General features: G+C 35.1%; 2 protein-coding genes and 1 pseudogene across 2 annotated transcripts; 2 read left to right on the top strand and 1 right to left on the bottom strand.

Moving 5' to 3' along the window:
- Position 1: 1 nt before the first annotated feature.
- Positions 2-9,207, bottom strand: LOC113071129 (integrator complex subunit 11). The gene is made up of 17 exons (XM_026244491.1): positions 8,954-9,207; positions 8,360-8,457; positions 8,184-8,257; positions 7,866-8,094; positions 6,201-6,299; positions 6,074-6,108; positions 5,842-5,980; positions 5,694-5,758; positions 5,346-5,535; positions 4,227-4,310; positions 4,011-4,100; positions 3,414-3,576; positions 3,096-3,206; positions 2,383-2,444; positions 2,146-2,288; positions 1,423-1,552; positions 2-126 (listed from the first exon to the last, which is right to left on the bottom strand). The coding sequence occupies exons 1-17, from the start codon at positions 8,979-8,981 to the stop codon at positions 70-72; spliced, it is 1,797 nt and encodes a 598-aa protein (XP_026100276.1). The 5' UTR covers positions 8,982-9,207; the 3' UTR covers positions 2-69.
- Positions 9,208-9,775: 568 nt separating this feature from the next.
- On the top strand, positions 9,776-11,369 carry LOC113071128 (ceramide-1-phosphate transfer protein). The gene is made up of 2 exons (XM_026244490.1): positions 9,776-10,068; positions 10,339-11,369. Exons 1-2 carry the CDS (start codon positions 9,956-9,958, stop codon positions 10,859-10,861), a joined length of 636 nt encoding a protein of 211 aa, XP_026100275.1. The 5' UTR covers positions 9,776-9,955; the 3' UTR covers positions 10,862-11,369.
- Positions 11,370-11,938: 569 nt separating this feature from the next.
- Positions 11,939-13,863, top strand: LOC113071127 (UBX domain-containing protein 10-like; annotated as a pseudogene).
- The last annotated feature ends 1,206 nt before the right edge of the window (positions 13,864-15,069 follow it).

The raw sequence follows: 15,069 nt of genomic DNA, 5'->3' as shown, positions 1-15,069 counted from the left end.
ATCAATAAAAAAAAAAATCTTTATTGTTATTGTTATTTAACCAAAGACAAACATCAAGTGTCACCAAAGTCACGAAGGCAGACCTTTCTTCAGCAACGTAGACAAGAAACTGCCCAATTCTTCATCCTGAGGGGGACAAAATCATTAAAACATAATGAGAAACAGGTTAAAATATTACATTTCAAAATCTAAAATCTAATAAGTTTTTTTTTCTAAGGTTGCATTGATTTAATAAAAACTTCAGTAAAACCATTAATACTGGTAAATATCATTACACTTCATAATAACAGCTTTCTTTTTAATATATTTTATATTATTCATTCATTAAAATGTCGTCATTTATTTCTCTGATGTCAAAGCTGAATTTTCAACAGCCATCACTCCAGTCTTCAGTGTCACATTCAGTGTCATCTTCAGAAATTACACTCATTTCTCGATTTGCTGCTCAGGAAAAAGTTATTCTTATTATCAATGATTGAAACTTTAAATTTAATTTAATTTTTTCAGGATTCTTTAAAAGAACAAAAATGTCTTGTCATTTTTTTGATCAATTCATTGCATCCTTGCTGAATAAAATGAAAGTAAAAAAAAAAAAAAAAAGTGTCTAAATGAGTACAAGCTCTGAGCGTGTCTTGGTGTGGTCAGAGACATTTCTAGAGGATGCACTATTAGACAAAAATAAAGTGAACCACGCTAGACTGACACCACAAAATCACTTTCTCGCCATTTCAATTGCAATCCAATTTTGCCACATGTGACCTTGGACCACAAAACCAGTCATAAGGTAATTTTTTCGATGAATAAATAAAATAAGCTTTCCATTGATGTATGGTTTATTATGATCGCACAATACTTGTCGGGGATACAACTACTTAAAAATCTGAAATCTGAGAGTGCAAAAAATAATCTAGATACTGAGAAAAACACCTTTGAAGTTGTCCAAATGAATTCTTAGCAATGAATATTACTAATCAAAAATGTAGTTTGATATATTTATAGTAGAACATTTACAAAATATCTTCATGGAACATGATTTAACAATGTCAGAATGATTTTTGGCATAAAAGAAAAAGCTATAATTTGTCCCATCCAATACATTTTTTGGGCTATTACTACAAATATACACCAGCGACCCAAGACAAGGGTCACAAATTCTGAAGAATGTGATTTTATTGTTATATGTCTGTTTTGTCAGTTGGTGATACCACTTTGTTTGGAAACATAAGTACAAAAAGTTTCCCTTGTGGGCTGTGATGTACTGTGAATTCCACTAGACCAACTACGGGGCAAAAAAAACAAGTGACATTTTCCACATACACAAACCCAAAACAGAAACTAAAATATTCAAGCGGTTTAAAAACAGTGCACACAATATAATCCAGATTAAATGAAGAAGAATGAGTTCATCACATGTTTGTTCACCTGATAGCTCCATGAGAGAAGAACGACTTTGAGGTTGGGCTCCTCGGCTGAGGCCGTCACTTTAATGACGATGGATTCTACGATGACCGTGCCGTCTGGGACGTGCTGGATGCTGTAACTTTTCAATACACTGTAAGAGAGAACAAAAAAACGGACTTGACTTGTAATGAAACCCTTATGAATGCACGCATACCTTATATTTGCCCATATGGACTGGCATTTACACTGTGGCTTGAGAGGTAGAAGTGTTGTTCACTGAGGGGCGAACGTTTGGGGGAAATGACTCACCTACATGCGATGTACCAAAATGACTGAGGCTGTATTGTCAATGTTTTTCATTTAAAAAAATGGTGTGTTTATCAGACATCTTCGTAGTTCACTTCAATCGGTCAACATAAAATCTGATGGATGGATGCGCACAAAGTTTTTTTCGTTTTTTAAGTTTACCCTGACTTTCCATAAAGCTATAATTTGCTGTGTTTTTCAGCCTCGTTTCCATGAATCTTTGCTCTTTCATTTTCAAGTCACATCACAAATAACTGATATCCTCTGAAGAAAAAAAAGTGCTTAACCTCTAAGTGTTAAATCAGAGTATAACACATCCCACATACGCTGTGGGTTTTGTTTTGAATAGTTTAGTTAAACCTGTTACATGAAAGTTAGGGGGGAATGATTAACAATAGAACAGTATGTGTGTGTGTGTGTGTGGTATAGTTGGCTGACCTCTTGAGGTGTGTGTAGATGCGGCCGAGTGTGTCGGTGTCGCTGTGGGGGTCGTGGAGCTGCACACGGCAGGTGAAGCGCAGCTGGTGTTCACTGAGGCCCAGCTCTTTGAGAGCCTGTTCTGGAGAAACCAGCCGTAGACTCTACACAGACACACATATTCAGAAGACAACGTCTGACACCTTATATTAGTCAAACAAATGATGAAATCGAACCTAAAGAGCCACGATGACTTACATTGTCCTTCATTATTAAAGTCCCATGCATGGTGCGAGGTCTTTTAGCATCAGGCAACGGACCTGCCAGAAAGTTTCATGTTATATTATTTATTCAAATATGGCATAATATTGATGATAAACATTGTAAAAATACAAAAAATTGAAACCGTAGTAGTAGTAGTAGTAGTAATGTGACACTCCTAATTTAATAAAAGCGCTTGCATTAATGCTTCATTTAACACTTGTTATATTTAGTTAAATTATACACTTGTATGTTTAAATCATAATTTTTACAGTCCCTTTAGGGATTTAGCATTTATGACAATATAATGTCATGGCAACAAAGTAAAACTATATATCATTTTACTCAGGAAACGTTAGTAAGTTGTTAACGTGTATATTATTTTGACACTGTGTGGCTATACAATCTTAACAGCGAGTATTTTAATGTTTACAGATCGGCCTCATTCCCTTCAACTGATAGTGCCTCTGATTAACCCAGATTTTTAAGAAGGAAGAAAGTAATTTTTCTAGTAATCCACATTATGCCAGAAATATTGTCGTTTGACCTTAACTTGAACCCAGCCAATGGGATCCAGAAAATATAAACTCAATCTAAAAGAAGAAAAGCAGAAGTTGCAAGACCAATATAGCCACTTGACAAGAAGTCATGATGGCTTTTCTGTAAACAGGTCAAGTAAAGCGGTCAGTGGTGTATGTGTCAATCAACACCTCCGAGAGCCATCTCTCTCTTCAGCAGATTGAGCGAGATGTCCACGGGGACGCTGGGGTTCGTCACTACGGTCGTCGTCTCTCCGTTAGCCGGCATATAGCAGCTGATACCTGCATGAGGTGAAACATTAGCACAGGGAGAACATCTAACAAACACTGTAAAGTACACCATTAAAGTGATCATATTCCTCAATCCTGTATTGTATTTTTTACCCTCTAAAGATCCCAAGAGTAAAATCACAGAACTGGAATTTAGCAACAGCAAAGCACGCTGTACAGTCCAAAGTTTTATAGTATTTTGAGAAGCTGTAGACTTACTAAACTCTTGCTCGATCTTGTCTTTGAGGAACTCCATTTTCTTGGCCTCTCCGTGCACCAGCAGCATGTTTCTAGGTTCTGCCATGCGGATCAACTGCATGATGCCTTTGGCGTCAGCGTGAGCGCTGAAGGACATGTACTCCACCTGTAGCTTCACTTCCAACTAAACACACACACAAACCATATACACTATTGGCTAAGTGTGGAATTACAATTGTGAAATAATACTACAATTTTAAATACAATTTTTCCACTTGAATATATTTTAAAAAGTGATTCTAATAATAATGATCATTATTTTCAATTATTATTAAAACATTTTAAAATAAAAAACAGTTCTTTTAATTAAGCAAACATATTTCACAGTATTCCTGTTTTTATTGTATATTCAATGCATTAAAACATTAAATAAATACATTTAATTAAATGTTACAATTTCAATTTTGTACTGTTATTGTAGGATACAAATTCATACATGAATTCTAGAGGTTTGACATAAGAATTAATCTCAGGTGTGGTTAAAGGTTTAAAAAAATAAAAAAAAAAAAATTCTAGTGAAGCTTAATAAAAATCGTTGTTTGCAGTGCCAATAATTACCGTTGCTCTTCCTTCCATCTCCAGTTTTTTCTGTCCATTCAAGATCTTGTGTCCCACAGTGCCTTGCACACAGTACCCTGGCATGATCAGCTAAGAAATAAATATATTAAACTCAATAAATAAGTAAGCAACTAGTCCGTATGCACTTTGAATGAGTTGCAGTGTTAGCTAAGTAAGTCTCAGTAACACAATCTCTCGTTTCATAAGGAATCTTACCATGTTCTTTTCATTGCCGGCCCATTTCTTGAATATCTGTAAAGACTGGCCAGCGTGCAACATCCCAGGGGTGGCAAACACGACCTGATGGAACAGATGTCAAAGCCTCTGCTTATACATGATATCATGCACTTGTTTGAGTCACTTCTCAACAATCCATCAGTTCTTATTGAATGCCTTAACAGCAGAAATGGCTTCCAACTTCCAACTTCTTGAGAATCAAGAGTCAAACCACTCTGTAAACCTTTAGATTCTGATCACCAAAAAGATTCACTACTTATTCTGTGATAGATGTAACATCCTATTAGTGGAAAATCATTTTAAATATACACATTTTAAACTAACAAATTATTACTTTTTTTTTTTTTTAAATGAAAATTAGAAAAAAAATAAGGGTTTAAAGAAACAAGATTTAAAAAAATGCCATGTTTGATATTCTAAAAGGCTTCAACTTTTATTACTTAATAATCATCATCACCATAATCATTGCGCATAAATTAATAATATTATTATAACGCTGATAATTGTACAAAAAGAAAATCCTTGTATAGTATATCGATTATCCAGTTTAACATTTTCATTAATATTAATTTTCAAATATTACTTAATATTCTATGGTTTCTACAAGTATCATCTAATAATAAAAATAAAAAAAAAGAAATATATATATATATTTTGCATAATTATAAAAATAATTTAACAATGAAACAATCTATGAAAATCTCCATATAGCCTTGCAGATTATATCAGAAATAAGATTTAAATTTCCATTGATATTATTTTTGAATACTAATTTAATATTCTAGAAGGGTACTTTTTACATATATCATTTAATAATAAAAAATAGAAAAATACTGAACTAATAATAAAAAATATATATCTGTGGACTAGCTGAGTATATCAATTATGAATTACCGTATTTTCCGGACTATAAGTCGCACTTTTTTTCATACTTATAGTCATGTGTGACTTATTTATCCAAATTAATTTGACATGAACCGAGAGAAAATATTACCATCTACAGCCGTGAGACGTATTTTTGGACTGATGTGACTTATACTTAGGTGTGACTTATAGTCCGAAAAATACGGTATACATATTTCTTCATAGTGGTCTTACCATTGGTCCAGGGTTATCAGCATACGAGCGATCAAAGGCTTTAATGTGCTTGAACTCAAACATGTTTCTTTGTACAAAGGTCTTGCGGATCTTCTGATTGGTCCAGGTGATGAAGAGCTTGTAGTAGTGATTGGCTTTCTCAGTCAACCCGGTGGAGAAGTAAATGGGGGCTTTCAGATTCATTCTCTCCCTGTTAAAACAAAGAGCCAGCGATTACACACCATTCTGCGCTAATATAGAGGTTAGGAGTGTCGTAACAGAATTTGTGTAGTTAAACATATTAACAAAGGTAAGAATGAACAGGTGAGCAGCAGCAATCCTAGGCAATGAACAACTGTACAAGCTCACCAGAAAGTTTCCAACAGAATACAGAGTTCCTGTGCTCTTCCCAGAGCAAACACTGGAATCAAGACCTACGACACAGACACAAAGATGAACAGAACATGCACATCCAAACGCCAGCTGAAATCTACATCGATGAATGCGCCCTAATTACCTTCCCTCCTCTCTCTACTGTTTCATGAACCTTCTTCAGGAAATCTCTCTCCCTGCAGCGTTTGGAGTCTCTGATCGTGGTGGCGTATGTGGACTCTGATATCAGAATATCTGGTCGGCATTTGTCAATCCATGCAGCTCTGTGTAAATCAAGTCAGAAAACAATTCAACCTAAATGAATCTAACCTGAAACATACATAAAATTTGTGACTAAAACAGGAGATTGAACTCACCCCAAATGTCTGTCTGGTGTCATGTTGTAATCACCCTACACAAATAGATTTAGATGTAATTTGCAAATTACGTCAACAACCGGAACAACATAAAATCAGAGTATGTGATGAGCGACGTGACACTCACTGTATAGACGACAGACTCCAAGCCGACTTTGATTTGAAACATCGCGGCTCCCAGGACATGACCTGCATAGTACGCTTTGATCTCCAGCTCTTCGTCTACCTATAATAATAATAATAATAAATAAATAAAAATAATTAGTAACATAACACATTCATTTGATGCTTCTGAAGTTTTGTTTAGTTTAAACATTCTGAATGGGGAAAATTAACAACATAAAAAAATAATTCAAATATTTTTAAATATTCTACATTTAAACAAAAAAGAACTACATTTAAAAAGTAATTATTTTATCACAATAAAGAAAATTTGGATTAAAAGAAAGATTTCAACATTTTATGTAAAAGGTTTCTACATGTTTAATTTAATGGTAACAATAATTGAACAATACAAAATCCTTGAACAGTATATCAAATATCAGATTTAAAGAAATAAGATTAATTTTTATATTAAAATATTAATATTCTAAAAGTTTCTACTTGTTTAATTTAACAATAAATAACAAAAGATAATAATAATAATTTATAATTTGAAATCTTGTAAGGTAGTTAAGAAAAAAACTAAAAGTAGAGACAATTCTCAAAAAATAAAAAAAACATTTAACAACAAAAAAAAGGTTTTGATGCTTACATACTGTTGTAATGTGAACCTTTTCAATAAGGAAAATGTAAAAACAAAATTCTTAAGTCATTAAGAACTTAATGATTACTAAAATTTATTATATATATAATTGGTACATGGTGGTCCTAAAGGGATGGACATGGTCAGAAACAATGCTCAGGTAGGCCATGGCATTTAAACGATGCCCAATTGGCACTATGGGGCCTAAAATGTGCCAAGAAAACATCCCCCACACCATTACACCACCACCAGCAGCCTGCACAGTGGTAACAAGGCATGATGGATCCATGTTCTCATTCGGTTTACGCCAAATTCTGACTCTACCATCTGAATGTCTCAACAGAAATCGAGACTCATCAGACCAGGCAACATTTTTCCAGTCTTCAACGGTCCAATTTTGGTGAGCTCATGCAAATTGTAGCCTCTTTTTCCTATTTGTAGTGGAGATGAGTGGTACCCGGTGGGGTTTTCTGCTGTTGTAGCCCATCCGCCTCAAGGCTGTGTGTGTTGTGGCTTCACAAATGCTTTGCTGCATTCCTCGGTTGTAACGAGTGGTTATTTCAGTCAAAGTTGCTCTTCTATCATCTTGAATCAGTCGGCCCATTCTCCTCTGACCTCAAGCATCAACAAGGCATTTTCGCCCACCAGGACTGTCGCATACTGGATGTTTTTCCCTTCTCACAACATTCTTTGTAAACCCTAGAAATGGTTGTGTGTGAAAATCCCAGTAACTGAGCGGATTATGAAAAAACTCAGACCGGCCCGTCTGGAACCAACAACCATGCCACGCTCAAAATTGCTTAAATCACCTTTCTTTCCCATTCTGACATTCAGTTTGGAGTTCAGGAGATTATCTTGACCAGGACCACACCCCTAAATGCATTGAAGCAACTGCCTTGTGATTGGTTGATTAGATAATTGCATTAATGAGAAATTGAACAGGTGTTCCTAATAATCCTTTAGATGAGTGTGTGTGTATATATATATATATATAAAACAATAAATAAAATGAATTGATTTCAAATTCCCATACAATGGCCTTTTTACCTGAACTGTTTGGTGAAGGTTGAGTGGCACAACTTTCTTCATGCAGTCTTTGATCATCTGTGAAGTGAAGAAGTTGGTTTCTCCCTTTTTGTCTACGGTGATCTTTCTGAAGTCCTCCAGCAGGATGGGGCAGATGGCTTTGGTGGGGTGGGTCATGTAGATGGGCCCGTCGTAACCCACCATCTCGCTCATGTAGGGAAGAGCACCGCAGTGATCCAGATGGAAATGACTGAGAAGAACATAAAGAAGGGAAAAAATCACAATGGAGAAGGGAAAGACATACACAATGGTCACATTACACATCAAATATACACTAACCTTATAATGACACAGTCCAGGAACTCAGTGAGGCGACCGTTTTGTGTAACGTAACTAAAATCTGGGAAACGTCTCTGAAATCAAACAGATAGTTAAGCATACAAGTGAAATTGTACATTACATAATCATACTCAGAATACATACAAGTGAACATAGCATGAACCATTGTAACGCACATCATCGTTGTAGCCCATGTGCATCCCGCAGTCAAGCATAATGTTTTTGCCTCCGATGGAGACCAAAATACAGCTGCGGCCAACATCCTGACCAGCCCCTGCAAAACAACAGATTCACACATTTAAAAGGACATATACCATTTATAATAATTTTATTCCTGTGGCTCAGTGGTAGAGCATTGCGTTAGCAGCGCAAGGTTGTGGGTTCGATTCCCAGGGAATATATTAGGTAAAAACTGTTAGCCTGAATATACTGCAAGTCGCTTTGAATAAAAGTGTCTGCTAAATGCTTACATTTTATATCATAAAGGTATATATAACATTAAACTATTTATATTATACACGTCAAATAATTATATATTATATTACGTTGAATTACGAACCTATAGGTATACACAAATTAAATTAAACATAAATTAAATTTTTCATTTATTATTTATTTTATTTATTTTTTATTAAAAACTTAACTCATCTGCTAATATCGTTGATTCCTACAGAATATTTTCGAATTTGTTATGCATCTTATATTTGCTCATGGCTCATTTATGAAGTTTTTAAATACGTTTTAACAATATAATTAAGCAAACCTCTTACCTAAAGGCGTAACTTTGATATCAGGCATCTTGGTAGCTTTGAAATTAACGTTTTATGTTTACAGGAGACTGACGGTCAAACTCTAACTGTAAATTAGCCAGATATGAATACTTGATGAGTGCATGTCGGTCAGCTTGCGCACTAGCCAGGGATGTAGACCAACTGTAAAGAATGTAAACGTGATTAGCTAGTAGATCAATCAGAAACAGGTTAGCACGGGAGCTAAACAACGCACAGAAGAAGAGAGTAGAAAATCAATAAGGCCTCGATGTGGGCGTGGCTTAGTGGCCGATACGTTGTCTCAAGATTCTAAATAATAATTTTCTTATTTAAACTCGTCACTGTGTGTTTTCATTTTATGGCTGTTAAAGCCCTTTATTATTTTTATTCAGGTATAAGTTACTAATAAGGCTATTACTAAAGCGGACTAAAAACAGCCATGTCACGTGTTCGCTGTTACTTTTCAGAGCGCTGTTTAATGTGGACCAATCACACTCGTTTGTGATTTCTGGACAATAATTTTTAAAAATCGTTTTAACTCAGATTTCAGGGGCGTGATTAGATTCCATTGTCAGATAAAAATGTTTGGAGTTAATTTGTTTAAAAGATTATATATTTTCAGTTTATAACTTTCTCCAAGAAAGCAAATAGTTTCCAAATATTTGAATGTGGCTCAACTGAAATTTCGACTTTCTGAGCCCTCGAGCGCCCCCGCGTGGACGAGTACTTTGTAATGACGTCTATGGTAATGACGCATTTGTAAGTCATGTGACATGAAAAACATGATTTGATTGGTCTAATGTTGCTTACAGAACAGGAAAATCCTGGAAGAGAGGATCGACAGAAGAGCTAAGCATTTACAGTGATAAGATCCCAATGAAGAACATATAAGACTTTTATTGAAATTTAATACATAGGAGGATTTTTCTTGCCCTATCGACTGTGTTGTAAGAATTTGTCCACAAATTGTCTTTCGTGTCAGTTAAATTAGAGATAACAGACATGGCAGATACATTCAGTCTTCAAAGGGTTTTGGAAACATTCAGATCAAGTCTGAGTGAGGAAAAGGAAGTTTACATTAAATATTATATAGCAGGATGGCAAGAGCTGGTCGCGTGAGTACGAGTTTTACTACTGTTTTACATTAAGATCTTATCTTATATTTAGTTTTATAATGATTACAGGACCTGAACAATTAATGGAAATGTATATTGTTAATTAAAAAGTTTCTAATGATCATCTTATTACAAATATCTGTCAAATTAATGAAATAATTCATTGGTCATAAATGAATAAATAAACTGTTGGAATGCCATTTGAATATAAAGACAACAAGCAGTTTAAATAAATGTAATAATTAAAATCCCTCTTTTTTCCCCTATTAGCTTCATGAACAGTTTGGGGAGCGTGTTTTCCTTCATCTCCAAGGATGTGGTCAGCAAAATCCAGATCCTAGAAAACTTCCTTTCAGGAGAAAACAGATCCCATTATGTCACCATCCAATCCATGGTGAGGTATGAGCTGGAAAATGACCTGGTGGACCTCACCAAAAGAGGCAGCCACCCAGAATCCGGCTGCCGCACTCTTCTGAGGCTCCATCGGGCTCTGCGTTGGCTGGAGCTGTTCCTGGAGAGACTGAGAACCAGCAGCGAGGACAGCAAGACCTCCGTTATGTGTTCTGACGCCTATAATGAGTCTCTGGCTCAGCACCACCCCTGGCTCATCCGGAAAGCTGTCGGTGTGGCGTTCTGTGCCCTGCCGGGCCGTGACACATTCTTTGATGTGATGAATGCGGGTGATCAGACGCAGGTGGTTGCTCTGTTGGGAGAGTCTTTGCCTCTCATCGCTGAAGTCTACCAGATCACAGAAGACTTATATGTGAAGAACAACCTCCTGGAGTTACCTTAGAGGGAGGATTGATATGTATTTTACTCTTTACACTAATTAATACACTACATAGTCCTTGTGGCACATACTCACTTATTTACTACAAACATCGACTTGATTGAATTTCTGCCTGTTTAAAAGTGAAGGGACATGCAATATGCAGATTTAATGCACATTTTAAGCATGGTTCTGCTCATTTAAGCTATCGACTACAAGTGAGCATTAAATGCTGGATGTATTTTAATATATTTGAGCTTAGGGAACAATATAAAGCCATTCAAAAGCACAAGATGAGCATGAAATGTATTTAAATTTGAATTTAAATTTGAATTGCTGTATGTTTGAATATATTGGTCTTTTTTTCCTTGAGTGTTAAATGTTTATTGGAGATCCTTTTACTTGAATTCCTGTCGGATGTGTGATGTACATCTGTAGCTTTGCTGAAACTACAAAGGGGGAAATTTAGTTGTGAGTGTATCAATGAATAATATGTAATGCAATAATTAAATATAATGTTCTGAGAAATCTATTTGTGTCATAGTTATTCTCATATTTAAAATGAAATGAATACTTAACATTGGTTTTCAAGCTTTGCCTTAGGATAATGACATTTACTTCTTTCAATATTTAACATTTATTTATAGTTTGACAAACAGCACACTTCTTAGAAAGCAATATAACATTAGTTATACTCTGTGCATATTGCTAGTTATTATCCTCTCAATTACAACATGCTTCATCCAAAGTGATTTTTGGGCCTTAAATTTCTTTAAGGTGTTTAAGGAAATGTAAATATATAATAATAGCAAATGTCTCGCATTAACTATATGATGGAACATTCATTCTGACCGTTATAAATTATATCATTATGTGTAGGCTACCACAAACAAGAAAAATGACCCAAGAAATTATGTATTTTCGTAAGCAGTGTTTAGTAGTTTGACCTTCATTTTATATTCATCTAAGCTATTTAACATTTCATTATAATGCAGCCAGGCCCTCTTGTTATAATGTGGCATCACTGAGACCGGACGTTGGCGCGTTTATGACGCTCATCATAGCACTTCCGCTTCAGAAGCGTTGCTAAGGAGACACCAGCGCGTCGGCAAAACTCTCGACCGCAGTGAAGATGCCTGCTAACTTCATCTCTTCAAAAACCACTGATACAAGCAAAATAGCGTAAGAGGTACGACACATTTGCCATTTTACCGTATTACGATTATTTCTTAAATATTTTATCAACATTAACTTATAAATAGAACCGTCAATTTGAAGTTTTGTAACGTATAAGCTTATTTATTTGGTTAATTAATACTGATGCAAGTCTAATGTTTGTATAATGATACAATCTATCTATCTATCTATCTATCTATCTATCTATCTATCTATCTATCTATCTATCTATCTATCTATCTATCTATCTATCGAGTGATCATCTATCTATCTATCTATCTATCTATCTATCTATCTATCTATCGAGTGATCATCTATCTATCTATCTATCTATCTATCTATCTATCTATCTATCTATCTATCTATCTATCTATCGAGTGATCATCTATCTATCTATCTATCTATCTATCTATCTATCTATCTATCTATCTATCTATCTATCGAGTGATCATCTATCATCTATCTATCTATCATCTATTTATCTATCGAGTGATCATCTATCTATCTATCTATCTATCTATCTATCGAGTGATCATCTATCTATCATCTATCTATCTATCTATCTATCGAGTGATCATCTATCTATCTATCTATCTATCTATCGAGTGATCATCTATCATCTATCTATCTATCTATCTATCTATCTATCGAGTGATTCATCTATCATCTATCTATCTATCATCTATCTATTTATCTATCGAGTGATCATCTATCTATCTATCTATCTATCTATCTATCTATTGAGTGATCATCTATCTATCTATCTATCGAGTGATCATCTATCATCTATCATCTATCTATATATGGAGTGATCGTCTATCTATCTATCTATCTATATATCTATCTATCTATCAAGTGATCATCTATCTATCTATCTATTGAGTGATCATCTATCTATCTATCTAGTGATCATCTATCTATCTATCTAGTGAGTGATCATCTATCTATTGAGTGATCATCTATCTATCTATCTATCTATCTATCTATTACTATCTATCTATCTATCTATCTATCGAGTGATCATCTATCTATCTATCTATCTATCTATCTATCTATCTATCTTCTATCGAGTGATCATTTATCTATCTATCTATTGAGTGATCAATCTATCTATCTGTCTGTCTATTGAGTGATCATCTATATCTATCTGTCTGATAAGAATTCAATGTCTGCTGGAGGAAGGATGCATGTGACCCGGCCCAAGTCATCTAAGGGACGCAGCAGACCCATGATGGCTCCCCCTTCGAGTGAGGATTCACCTTCCGAGTCCTCGTCTCTTTCACCCCAACCTCCAGCCCCCAAGGCAAACGACAGGTTAAACCAATGCCTCCGATCCCGAGCCATTCTGAGACGCTGCAGCCAGCCTGGTACAGATATACTGACTGAAATCTTTGACAGACCCCCTGATGAGCCCGTCTCACTCAACAAATACAGGGTTCTCCCTTCCATCGAGAAGAAACAGGTACGGAGCGGACGTTTCAGTCAAGGTGACGGCAGCCGTGAGGTATGTCAACACACTTCACGTGTCCAGACAAAGGCCTGTCCAGATGTGACATCAGGAAGTGAGAGGGGTCCAGCTCCTCCAGAGGAATCAGGCCTGCTGCTAGCGATCAGAACTCCCATGCGGTCAGAGGTTCAAGTGCCATTTCCGGCCAACGGACCAGCTCCAGGCAGTGCTTACAGCGGCTGAGGCTGAATTCGGGAGAGGTTTGACAAGTGTATGATTGAGACTATGGATGTGCCACGCAGGACTTTTACAAACCTTACATTGACCTTGGCTCAGTGTGGCGTCCTGAAACAAATCGGTTTTATGCATTTCCCAAGATGACAGCAACATGGATTTAACTTGAAACTATAATGTAGTTCAAATTTTTTTGGACACTATAACACAAGCATTTAGTTTTTTCCTGTCCAACATTTCAAATTATGATTCAAAATCCTCATGATTAAATTACATGATTTAACATGGACAGCAGATTATTTTGATGGTAAAATATTTATTCGTCCCATATATATATTTACATACACACAACTAAATATGTTCTGTTAAAAACAGTTTTTTTAATTAGCTGAAAATTTACTGAATCTTAAGTCTTGTAAGAATATAGAGGAGTTTCGTTTCTTCCTCGGAACTGATTTGGAGAAATTAAGAATTCAATCACTTGATCACCAATGAATGCTCTGTAGTGAATGGGTGCCGTCAGAATTAGAGTCTAAACAGCTGATAAAAACATCACTTTTACAAAACACCAGTCCATAATCCATAATAACACTTCCTCTAACATCAAAATCCACCAACATATTTGTTATGAACAGTTTTTGCTTGGTGCATGATCTGTGCATATTTCTCACCTGTTTCAGATGAGACAACTTTTTTTTCTTTTTTCTTAAAGCGATATTAGAGGGATTGTATTTTAGCTGAAAATAACAGTTTGAAATTAAAATGTCTTCATTAAAAAGTTGGATTTGTTTCTTAAAAACAGCTTTTCACTTTGCAAGACATTGATTGATGGAATGGATTCATGAATGGCTTGTGAATTATTGTGATGTGGTTTGGATTCAGAGGATTCATTGATAAGCAAGTAATGAAATGCAAAATTTCTCCAAATCTGTTCTGAAGAAAAAACAAACTCCTCTACATCTTGGAGGATGAGTCAGTTTTCAGGCAAACTTTCATTTTTGAGTCAACTTTTACTTTCATTTTTAAAGGTCAACAAAACAAATTATGATCACTAAAAAAAGAAATCTGTCAAGAATCAGTTTGGGTCATAAACAGTAGGAAGAAGTAGACATTACAGACATCTAAAGAAAATATATTATAATGTATTATAGATTGAAAAGGTTTTACATTTTGCTTAAAGAAATTGAAACTTTTTTTGATAATTAGACAGTTTTCTTAAAAATTTTGCTTTTTACAAATTAAAACTGATATCAGAATGCAAAAAAAAGTTGTCTCCCCTTTATGCAATTTTATTTTTGTCTTTTGACTCAGGACTGCATGACAGATTTAATTATATAAATGCATGCTAAATGTATGACACTTGTATTTAATTTTT

This window comes from Carassius auratus, unplaced genomic scaffold, assembly GCF_003368295.1.
Source record: "Carassius auratus strain Wakin unplaced genomic scaffold, ASM336829v1 scaf_tig00006001, whole genome shotgun sequence".
In the NCBI taxonomy this organism is placed as follows: Eukaryota; Metazoa; Chordata; class Actinopteri; order Cypriniformes; family Cyprinidae; genus Carassius; species Carassius auratus.
The sequence above is the reverse complement of the archived record's forward strand: the minus strand, read 5'-3'. Positions and strand labels throughout refer to the sequence as shown.

Bases quoted from the DNA above. Each gene is read 5' to 3' on its own strand.
- LOC113071129 (XM_026244491.1), bottom strand. From the start codon at position 8,981: ATGCCTGATATCAAAGTTACGCCTTTAG. The intron at 8,258-8,359 runs GTGCGTTACAAT...GTTTGATTTCAG, and splicing joins ACATGGGCTACAACGATGAT to AGACGTTTCCCAGATTTTAG. The intron at 5,536-5,693 runs GTGAGCTTGTAC...TTGTTTTAACAG, and splicing joins ATTCTGTTGGAAACTTTCTG to GGAGAGAATGAATCTGAAAG.
- LOC113071128 (XM_026244490.1), top strand. From the start codon at position 9,956: ATGGCAGATACATTCAGTCTTCAAAGGGTTTTGGAAACATTCAGATCA. The intron at 10,069-10,338 runs GTGAGTACGAGT...TTCCCCTATTAG, and splicing joins GGATGGCAAGAGCTGGTCGC to CTTCATGAACAGTTTGGGGA.